The sequence below is a fragment of the Phymastichus coffea genome, unplaced genomic scaffold (genome assembly GCF_024137745.1).
Source record: "Phymastichus coffea isolate CEN01 unplaced genomic scaffold, Cenicafe_Pcof_1.1 PCOF00049, whole genome shotgun sequence".
NCBI classification, from domain to species: domain Eukaryota; kingdom Metazoa; phylum Arthropoda; class Insecta; order Hymenoptera; family Eulophidae; genus Phymastichus; species Phymastichus coffea.
This window is the reverse complement of record NW_026706860.1, coordinates 1,419,442-1,431,632: the sequence shown is the minus strand read 5'-3', so window position 1 is coordinate 1,431,632 and position 12,191 is coordinate 1,419,442. Positions and strand designations below refer to the sequence as shown.

The 12,191-nt window shown below is 41.6% G+C and overlaps 1 protein-coding gene across 5 annotated transcripts in view; it reads right to left on the bottom strand.

Moving 5' to 3' along the window:
* Window positions 1-12,191, bottom strand: part of LOC131665272 (biogenesis of lysosome-related organelles complex 1 subunit 6-like) — a 278,512-nt gene that overhangs the window by 84,842 nt on the left and 181,479 nt on the right. Inside the window, exon 4 of one of the 5 annotated variants that reach the window (XM_058937058.1) lies at window positions 660-1,428. The exons of the other annotated variants lie outside the window; for them this stretch is intronic. Within the exon in view, the coding sequence (XP_058793041.1) occupies window positions 1,396-1,428 (33 nt within the window). The 3' untranslated portion in view covers window positions 660-1,395. Of the gene's footprint in view, window positions 1-659; window positions 1,429-12,191 lie in introns of those variants that run through there. 5 annotated transcript variants of the gene reach the window in all.

The window sequence follows — 12,191 nt, the reverse complement described above, 5'->3', positions numbered from 1 at the left end:
TTATCATATACAATTGTACTTGGAGATTTTTTGAAACATATGGATGTCGCAAAAGCTATAGCAAAAACGCCACAATCTACGGCATTATCTTGATTCTGAACTTTTGGAAAAGATATTTGCAGATAATCAAAATGAGAGATCAATTTTTTTAGAAATATTTTATGGCTATCATGTAACCGCTGTTGATTTAAAGAATCGTAAATAAAAATTTGTTTCGTGTCATAGATTAAACAAACCCAATATTTGTTTTAGCACATATCTTGAAAACAATTGTTATCACAACTATGTAATATCTGTAAATGAGATAGATGTTTAGTGAATGGGTCGAATTATGTACATTGAGGATTTGTAACAAATAAAGATGTATATAGAGTTGTCTTAGGCTTGAAGTGGAATAAAATTGTAACAAATTATGAAATTTGTCAATGTGAAAATCTGTAACATTTGCTGATTGATCAAGAACCATTTGTTCATCTTGTTTTGTAAGAGTGCATATAGACATTTTTATTTTCATAAATAATATATATTCAACAATTTATTTTCAACAAATAGTATACAACAATTTATTTCCAACAAATAATATATTATTTAATATTTTACAAAATTTAGAAATATATAATTATATTAAATGTTACAGAGTTTAAACATAGTTATTTTTATTATGTGTTCGGCGCTCACACCACCTTGAAAGAGCGCACTAAGCAGCTTTCTATTTAGCGCTTTTTTTCATGGCGCATGCAGCTTGATGTTATTGCTAAACTTATTAATGTGGGATGCTATTGTCCTTTCACTTTTTATCGGTGTCAACACATACTCTCGTACACCTCACCGTCACACACACTCTCGTCCTAGCCTCGAACTGATGTCTCGATGGCACCTTGGCGGCTACGTTCTTGGATAACTGGCTGTTGCTGCTCTAGCGTGTTGATGTTGACGGCTCGTGGATCGGCGATAGAGATAGCGAAAGTGGGCGGACTCAACGATAGTCGAAGCTTCACTAGTTCGATTTCAATCGCGCGCGTTCCGTCTGCTCGCGTGCTGAATTCCTTCGTTACGAATTTCGTCCCCCCGGCAGGTGCTGCCCTCACAGGCAACAATTAAGTTATATTATCAGCGCTAATTTGACGTTTACCGTCACAGTGTATAGAATAAAATTGTAGTATCTAGAGTAAAATTGTGGTATAAAGAGTTTATCAAGAATATATAGGTAATGTTATATGGTACAGGTGCAGTATAAGTACAGTATATGTATAGTATAGCTTTGGTATAGATACGATATAGGTACTTTCAATAATTATTTTTTCCAATAATACTGCTAAGCTGCTTTTTAATTATCATGTATACATAAATTTTTTGCTTTCACTGCCACATTTCAATATTCAATTCATTCAGAATTCACAAATCCTTGAATATTACTATGTAAAATTCCTAAAACATAAAATGGTCCTTAATTTTTTAAAACATTCAAAGTAAATTGATTTCATAAATAAATAAATATTTAGTTAGTTAATAAAGAAATAACAATAATTTTGCCAAAAATTGCGATTTAACATAATATCGCTATATTATTTTAAAATTTTATGAATTGATATTGTTGATTATTATTTTTATTAGGTATGAAATAATTATACCTTTCAAAGCACTCAAAATAATTATCTAAATGATCCAATTTCCCCCTTAAAGGCCATATATTACAATATAACTTTAAAAATTTAATTATTATTGAGAATAGAATACCAAAAACATTCTAGATGAATATAAAAAATAAGTTAACTTTGTAACGGAGAATTTCGGCTAGGCCGATTTCGTCCGTCTGGCTCTCGCAAATGTCCGTGCGCCGCGCCAAGCTGATAGTGTGTGCGTGTGGTATACACACTCATGCTTGGATTTTGGTTTACGAGGTGCTGAGAGAGAGAGAGAGAGAGAGAGAGAGATCTCGGAAAATTCGGGAGAGTCTCTGCTAGGCTGTAAGCAGAGGAAGTCGCTCGCGCAGATCAAACCGAAGGTCACGGTATTTCCGGAGTTGGCCCCGCGACCTCTTCGACGTCTTTTCGTTTTCGGAGACACGCCCGGTGCGCGGACGAGTATTTGAGTGTGAGACTGGGTCGCGCCTAGCCGTGTCCCGAAGGATACCCGGCACCGGTGCGTGTGGGTAACCGGTGAAGTGCGCGGGTGCGCGCGCATTGAACTTGCACATTGTACACACCATCGGTTGCCGAGCCAGAACCAAAGTTTATAGTACCAGCAGTAAGAGTCGCAATTACGGTTTTTATGTAGGGCTTCGCCACTGTTACACATATTTAAACGTCAAATATAAATATAATTTAATAATTTATATTATTATATTACAATTATGAATATACTACACATCTAAGAATTAATGTAATTTCATTGATGATGAATTAAATTAAACTATCAAAAGAATCTTCTATAGAAATATATAGTTGAATTTATTTTTATTTTTACTAAAATAATAATGTTTTAAGAAGAAAAGCTTTACATGGTTACTGAATGCACCTTATGTTCTGGACATGTTAGTAAATTTAATGAATAATTCGATATCTCAAAGACAAATGGTCGTATCTGACTCTCGCATATTGAAGCAAATTGAAGCTGAATGAACAGGCTGCAACCTATGCATTGGTCTAGCTCAAAAAAATTTTTTCATGCCCGTAGAGTAAAATAACAAGGTAAAAATTTTGGAATATTTTTTTTTATGCTTTATTCAAGAATTGTATGGCTACAGATGCTCTGAAAAATTTGTAACCAAAAAATTGGAAATCTAGAGTCTTCAAGCTTCAAAAGTTATATTTTTTTATTTGCTGTACGACAACTTTTACTGAAATACAGCCTGTTGAAAATTGCCAAAAAAATTAGACATTTTTTTTATTCCTTTAGTTTATGCGAGAAGTGTAGTAACTGATAGCTTTCCTATTCAGGAAGATGGCACAATTGGATAAGATATACTTAGAATATACAAAGCCCAAATCGACTATTCAAAAAAACATATAAGAACTAATAACTGTTTCTTCAACTTTGAAACAAAATTCAATGCCTTTCAGCAGCCGTATCATGTGCGAACTATACCCGCCACACAAAAAGCAATAGCACAACACAAAAAGACCACTATAGAACAAAAAGAAATACCAAACACCATAGGCACGAGTAAAAAAAATTCAACCTCGACAATAGCAGAGCCAGAATATGAACAAGAAGCACAGAAAAAAATACGAAGCGACAAAAAATTTTAAGTGCTTGCACTACCTCACAAGGCACACAAAATAAACGGTAATCCGAAAAACCCTCGCCGTGTGGAAAGCAGTAAAAGTTGAAAAACTGCTTCACACCTTGAACTCAAAACGGCAACATAGTGCCTTGAGGGAAAGTACAAAAGCAAAATCTGATTATTACTTTCTAAAGAAAGTATCCGAGAATGATTATTACAAAGACTCGGAAAAATCAATATGTGCTCCCAAAAAATCGATAAAAATGAGTCCTCTGTCGCCTAAAACAAATTTACAATGATAAATCAGGCCTATTAGAAGCTCTGAAAAAATTATCTGAAATTATTAACCCTTAACTACTATGTGGGGTAGATTTACCCCAGACCATTTTTAACAATAAATAAAATTTATTTATTTATTTATTTATTTTTTTTTCAACAATTTTTTTTAGTGTATGTAACATTAAGAATTGTTAACCTGAATATTTTTTTGTAGTAAAAGGTTTGAAATATACTAGAAAAAATTTTCATAGCAAAATATCTAAAATTCTCTGATTTATTCGATGTTTTTCGGGCTGGGGTAAATTTATCCCACCGAACAGTTACGTGGCCAAAATGAGGTGTGAAAGTTAAGGGTTAAACAATCAGTAAAATCAGATAGAAAATTAAATAAATCAGAAATATTAGAAATATCAGAAAAATCAATTAAGCCAGAAATATCAAAAATATCAGATAAGTCGGATAAATCATAATTACGAGAATTAATTAAACAGATCAATCAGTTTATCACAAACTCGTCAAAAGATTTAGGAACAGATCAAATATATTTAAGGGAATTGCTTCGTAAAAATCTGCAAACAATTATAGATCCAAAAGAGAGTTTATAACAAACACACGTGGTTAGTAATGCTCTAAAGGCTCTGATAACAGCGCGCGTACTGCTCAGCGGCAAATCGCGAATTTTCCCCGCGCATACAAAATCAGCCATTATATGAGCAACAAACACGGTAGAAAATAAAAACGAAAGATTAGAACACCTATTGCCTCTCACTAAACTCGATAATATTCAGCATGAATGGCGGAAACGCATAGAAAACATCATCATCATATATATAATCGTTTTAATATAATTAAATAATATAATTTAATAATTTAATAATATAATTTAATAATAATATTTTAATAAATTTTTAATAATCTTCTACGTGCCAAAAAAAAAAAAAAACCGAATACGGCAAATAACAGCCCCCACGTATAATATTTAACTACCGCGTGTTTAATAAAATAATTTCAGATTATAATTTCCCAGTACCACTAGCTGTCAAACTATTTGAACGAATGGCAGGAGCTCAACTATTTTCATCATTCGATATGTATTCATCATACCATAAAATATATATTAAAAAGAATATAGACACAAAACAACATTTCAATGCGAATCGGGACTATATCAATTCTGTCAATTCTGTCGTACACCATTTGGGCTAAAAACCAGCGCGCCAGTCTTTCTAAAAATGTGGTAGCTTTTTACGACAACATATGCATCTACTCTGAAACTTTTGACGAACATTGCAAAACTATAACGAAATTAATGGAACGTTTATGTGAAATTAATCTCGTGTTACAAGCAAAAAAAATGTAAGATTTTGAGATTAGAAATTGAATACCTTGATCACATTATCTCCAAATACGGCATACGCCCTTGTAATATTAAATTACGTGCCGTCAAAGAATTTCCTACACCGCGCAAACCAAAAAACTTTAAAATTGGCTTGGTCTAGCAGGCTACTATAACCAATCTATTGAAGAAAGGGCAACCATTCGTCTGCGGAGAAAAGCAAAAAAAGGCTCTTGAAATTTTGAAAGAAAAGCTATGTGAACCGCCTATGTTTAAACACTCGGATTTCCAAAAAATTGTTTTTTTCACTACTGGCGAATCTAAAATCAGTATCGCCGGATCTCTGCCTCAGCTCGATGGCGATAATCACCAGCATCCTGTAGCTTACATATTACACACACTAACACCGGCTAAAAGTAACTATCCGACAATACTGCTGGAACTCTTAGTAATAGTATGAAGCATTTCACAATTCAGACCATACTTATACCGATGAAAATTCGTTATAATCACAGATAATAGACCGTTGGTAAACCTATATTCCCTAAACGACCCAGGCTCTCAAACCTCATACCAACGACTACTATTACAAAATTATAACTTCGAGGTCAGATATAAAAAAGGATCATCAAACGTAAACGTAGATGCTTTATCAAGAAATCCGGCACAAGAAAAAGAACAGTTAAACAAGTAACTATAGCTCACCAAACACAATCCTAAAATTTTAACGATCGATTCGACACGCCCCGAAAGTAAGCCAGAAACATAAAAATATATTCGCCATGACTACGCGTTGGACTAGAGGCGCACAACCAAGTGAGAAATATCGAGAGGCCATTAAATCCCTCCTGCCGCGTCAAAAAAAAAAATAAAATAAAATAAAATAGCGAACGAGATCGGACCGCCTCCTGAAAGCTAGAAAGCCGACCCTAATAAAAATACTGATATATGTGCTAAGCAATTAACGTCAACCGAAGAGGAAACGTATGAGAACTCAATCAAAAAAAAGAGGAAAATAACATTGATGCACTAACGAATATGCCCAAAACGAATAAAAGCCCCACTTGCATTTCAGACATGAAAACAGACACAGCCTCAACAGGAAACATAAAAAATTCAGAGCTACTGACTGACGTAATGGACTAAGACTCCGACTCCAAAAGTAGCCAACTTACACGACAAGGAACCCTCCCTAATTAAAACTTTATATATTGCCGAGATGCGCTATTCATGAGAAAGGATAACTATCTATACTTTACTGACGTACTTGGGAAACCATTACACGAAGGTGCACTCAACTTACAGAAACAAAACAAGCTACCTAACATAAATAAATTAACTATAGCAGTATCCAAACTAATCAAAGCAGGAAATAAATTTCATATAGTTATACCATTGCGTAGTGAAAAAATAGAGATAACAAACAACATTAGAACAAATGCCCAATTATGAATCATTTAAAAACTGCAAAAGTGAAGTACATTTAAAACGACCATACTTTCTTATTCAAACCTTACTGAGCAATATATTTTGATACTTTACACTTAGTAGCAATAAAGTATCCTGCGAATACGACAATGTTATTGCACCGATTCATTTCAATGGCTCAGGGATATTACGTATCTTCTAACACTGTAACGCATTGGTAAACGGTTGCGTTTATCCGGGCGCCAGTGATAAGCTTGAATTTGATAATTTTATTATTCCAAAAATACTACTGATCTCAAAAAAACAGAATCGACTTCTTTTAAATTCAAAACGAAAATTTAAACAAAAACCAGTCAAAAATTGTGTTTGTGAGTGTTTTAATCGCATTTGTGGCAGCGGCAATTGTGGTATCGGCGAGCCACCCTAAGAGGCCTCGCCGTAGTGCAACGCCGCGACTCCAAGTTCGTGCTAATAAGGAACAGGATATACGGGTACAAAGAGAGCTGTGCCGTCAAGCACAGGAACAAATGCAGCACGCGATTATGAACGATGGGGATGACCAATTAGACTCTTACCAAGTTCTCCGATACATGGACGAAGAAATAACGTTTGGCCATCTCCACATGCGATTGCTGATGGAGGAGCACTTTGGTGGAGACTGTTTTGGGAGACCTCCACCAAACCCTTGCAGAATCTGTAGTGAAGACACTACCCATTGGAAGCGATGCCACAGATACGGACCGGCAATCAGGTACGCTCTCCCGGAGGAAAGTCTGGCCATAGAAGCGGAGTGCATCCGGACTGAGCATTATATGATCCCAAACGCCCCATGCACCAAATGCGCATGCGAACAAAAGCTACAGAAGTTCATCAGGTGTATTCGGATAAAGCGATTAGAATTGCTGCAATAATCAACAATCTAAAACTTTGTAAACATTCTTTTGTATTTAACCTTAAATAAATATTCATATAATAAGGGTGACGCATTTTAAGGGAACCACCCCGAAATTTTCTACGGTTGGTATTCTACAAAAAAATTGTTCAGACAAAAGTTGGTTGGGACAATGAGGGACACCTTTTCCAGAAATCGCATTTGACCTTGAGATTTATTTTCGAGGTCATTTGGAGGTCAAATTTATTTTTTGAATAGGAACCTATAATTTTGATCCCGGATTCGGAGAGAGCGAGAAATTCTACGTTTAGATAAGGTATTATGTATGGGGTGCGGTGAACCCCCCCCCCCTCCCGCGTAAGGTCGTGTAAGGGTCAAATATATTATTATCTTCATCTATGCACAGGGATGATCGGGCAAAAGTAAGGTTAATTTTAATAACCCAAAAACTCAAATAACTCAATAAACCAACCCCAATAACCCCAATAACAAAATAATCTAGTGATTTTTTTTATAACCGCCATTTTTTATCATGGATTCGGAAAAAGCGGGAAATTCAACGTTTAGGTAAGGTATTATGTGTGGGGTGCGGTCAATCCCCCCCCCCCTATCCCACTGGGGCAATAATAAAACTGGGTTAATAATAATAATAATAATAATAATATTAATAATAATAATGCCGGGCTGGTCCAGTGAGTGGTAACACCTCACTGGGCAAATGCTAGCTACCAACGTCCACGACGTGCCCGGTGGAAACGTTGTCCGTCGCGTCAATGCTCTGAGTAGCAACGCCATAACGGACACGGCCAAGAGGAAGATATGTCTTACAAATGACGCAAAAGATAATGGTATTCTGCCGATATGTCCAACCATTAATCACTTATACACATACACACACACACTACGCAAACACTCACACACACACGTCTTCTGGCAAAACGGGGAAGTGAATGCTCGGCGACCCTATAAACGGGTCTTACCGAAAAGCGAATGGTAGGGGACTCCTATAAACGGAGCCGCCCGAAAGCGAGTGAAGGGGATCTCTCTAAATGGGCTCTCCCCGTGAACGAAGCCCGGTTTTGCCTATGGGCACTTACATACACACACACACCACAGGGGGGAACACTGAACATACAGGGTAAACATACAGGGGGGGGCCTCAAGGGCCGTGCGTTGTCCCAGCGCGGTTCGTGGAGTCGTGACCACGAGGGACCTTCAGCACAACGAGACAAAACAATAAATATGAATAATGCACAATGAAAACACTAATGTACCTCAAGTGGTAACTCCTTCTCAGGAGGAATCTACCCCGGGTTCCGATCGGGTGAAAGCTCCGGTGGCCACGGGCAGCGGCACGGATTTTGAGGGCCATACTTTGTGCACGGGAATGGGGAGAAAGACACGAAAAAACGACACGAACCTACTGAACTTACCGAGACGACAGAGGACGGACAGTGTGTCAAGCGGCGGCAGCGGGGTGAGCTACGCCTCTGCCGCTGACAGCCAAGAACCAACGACAGGACGAACACCGACAATAACAAATGATACACGAGACGTGACGGAACTGCTGCGGCTCATACAAGAGACGGCGACGAAAATGGCCAAGGCAGCAAACATACAAAAGAACATGAACATGACCGTGAAGACGGGAATTCAGACAATTCTTGAGACTGTGGACATCGCGCTGCACAAGCGATCGGACACAGTTTCGGAAAGATGTTTCCAAGACAACAACAATACAGACAGGACAGCGGTGAATAACGAAGAAACGCCACGGACGAAACGAAAACGTTCGCCGGTTGGAACCACGCCGGAGCCCTCACAAAAGAGGCCACCGACGATCGAACCGACCAAGGACTGGCAGACGGTAACACGAAAACGATCAGACAAGACAAAAAAGAAAACGGACGTAAAGAATCGGCCTGACAGAGGGGGACAGGCCCACCGGAAAAGGGGTCTGGCTGTCCTGATCAGGCCGGGCACGGACGCGACGTACTCTGACATAGTACGGAAAATACGGACGACGATCGACCCGAAGGAGAGCCACGTGCAGGTGACAACCCTGAGGAAGACGAAGAACGGCTTATGTCTTCTGAAGCTACAGGTAGACGCAGACAAGCCGGACGGACGTGAGATGTTTGGACGACAGATCCAAGACACGATCGGGGAAGCGGGCAGTGTCAGGGCCGTGACCTCCAAGGTCCAATTGGAGATCATGAATCTGGACTGCGTTAAGACTCCGAAAGACGTGACGGACGCGCTCAGACGAGAGACGGGACGATACACGGACTATCGAGTCCACATTTTCGGTCCAAACCGCGCTGAGCAGTATATGGCGGTCTGCGAATTAGAATCGCGGGAAGCCGATGCATTGCTTCGGCGTGGTCGGATCGGAATTGGCTGAGTGCATTGCCGCGTTCGGAAACGACTGACGGTGACAAAATGTTTCAGATGCCTGGGCTTCGGCCATGTAAAAGCTGAATGCACAGGCAAGGACAGGACGAAATGCTGCCGCAAATGCGGCGCATCCGGACATTACGCCACGGAATGCAAAGGAGAACCGGTCTGCCCACTGTGCTCCGAGGCCGGGCATGGAAGCGTCGCCCACCTCGCCGGAAACGGCAGGTGTGCCGTGTTCCGGGCCGCGCTGGAGGAGTGCAGGAGGCGTCCCTGAAGACGGACAGAGTAGTACAAGGAAACCTGAACAGAAGTAGTACTGCAGATGTGCTCCTACCGTAGATAGCCGACGAACATGACGCGGATATTTTGATCCTGTGTGAACCATACAGGAAAAGAACGTCCCGGACATACATTACAAACAAGACAGAGACCACTGCTATCTGGGTAAGGGGCGCCGCTCAATTTAGAGTCTCCAACCGCGGAGTCGGGGACGACTACCTCTGGGCTACAGTCGGCGCTGTCACTTATGTCAGCGTCTATCTGACACCCAACTGCACCGCGGCGGAGTTTGAAAGGAAGGCAACGCTGTTAGAAGACGAGATCAGGGACCTGCCCGGAGATGTCATCGTTGCGGGGGATCTTAATGCGAGGGCGATCGAGTGGGGAATGAACGAAACGAACCAACGTGGACGACTGCTGCTGGAAATGGCCGCAAGGTTGGACCTAGTAGTAGTAAATACGGGACACACGTCGACGTACAGACGACCAGGGATTGGAGACTCCATCCCTGACGTGACGATGATGTCGGACAGAATCCTGCCACGGCTGAGGGGGTGGCGGGTGGTCGAGGACTATACAGCCAGCGACCATCAATACATCGTCTTCGAAGTGGCGGGACGGACAGAAACGAGACAAACGAGAATACACTAACCCCCGCGGTGGAACCTTAACAAACTTGACCGACAAAAATTTTCGGAGGAGTTGATGGCGGCATCAGATCCGGGGTCAAAGATTCCTCCTGAGCTAACGGGCTGGCGAAGAACGGAAAGACTGACAGACGAGACGGCGAAATTAATAAACAACTTGTGCACCAGCACAATGACGAAACGACGACAGATACAAAAAAGACGGCCATAATACTGGTGGACGGACGAAATAGCCAAGCTACGCAAGATATGCCTGGCAAATCGGCGACGAATGACAAGGAAAACCTCCAAGCCATATACAAAACAGCACGGAAGACGCTGACGAAAGCAATACGGGACAGCAAGACGCGATGCTGGAGGAAGCTCTGCGAGGAGGTGAACGAGGATCCCTGGGGAACCGGCTACAAGATTGTGACCGGGAAACTAGGGGCCCGAGTCTCACCGGAACTTAAAGATGCCGAAACAGCAGGACGGATTGTTGACGGTTTGTTTTCGACGCACCCGATTAGAACAAACATGATGGATGATGTGGACGCACAAATGCCCCCCGCTTTTGCCGCTGAGGAGCTCATCAGAGCAACGAATGCGATGAAGACGGGTAAGGCACCGGGACCGGATGGAGTACCATCCGACATCCTCCGGCTCGTGGCTCGTCTACGGCCGGAGATACTTCTCGACTTGTACAATACGTGCTTGACGACAGGAACGTTCAGCGATCGGTGGAAGGAGGAGAGGCGTTCTTATTCCAAAAGGTAGGGTCGACCCTGGTACTCCTTCGGCCTACCGACCGTTGAGTTTACTTGACACTACTGGTAAACTCTTTGAACAATTACTCAGACCAAGACTGACGGACGCGATACAGGCCGGAGGGGGTCTCTCAGATTTGCAATTCGGCTTCAGGAGGGGTCGGTCGACGATTGGAGCGATCCAAAAGCTGATTGATTCTTTCCTGGGATTAGACAGACACTGCCATGCGGCGCGACCCATTGTGCTGCTAGCGACGCTCGACATCAGAAATGCTTTTAACTCGGCTAGGTGGGTGGATATCTTGGAGGCGCTGAAAAGCAACTTTTGGATCCTACCGTGCGTGGTTCGGGTTGTGGAGGATTATCTAAGAAACAGACGAATAACGTACGAGACGATCGAAGGACAGGTAACGAGATAGGTCACCGCTGGGGTGGCTCAGGGGTCGATACTGGGACCCGACTTTTGGAATGGTCTATACGATAGTCTGCTTCGGCTTGGGATGCCACTCGGAGTGACCCTCGTCGCCTACACTGATGACGTGGCGGCGGTGATCACGGAGAGATCTCCCGAGCTGGCGCAGCTGACGCTGAACCAGACCATGGACGATGGATGACAGAACACGGACTGCAACTCGCAACAGAAAAGACGGAACTTATGCTTCTCACGAGAAGACGCATACAGACGATACTACCCATGAGAGTGGGTACATACGAAACGGAGACCAAGGGGGAAGTCAAGTACCTTGGGGTAACCCTCGATACGAAGATGATCTTCTGGCCTCACATATAGAAGACAGCCCGAAAAGCGGCAGAGAGGATAGTATCCTTGAGCCGCCTGATGGCAAACACGACGGGACCGAGACCAGGAAAGCGGCGACTGCTAATGGCGACAGCTCACTCGATCCTCTTATACGGCGCGGAAATATGGGCAGATTCCTTGAAGATAAAGAAATACTGT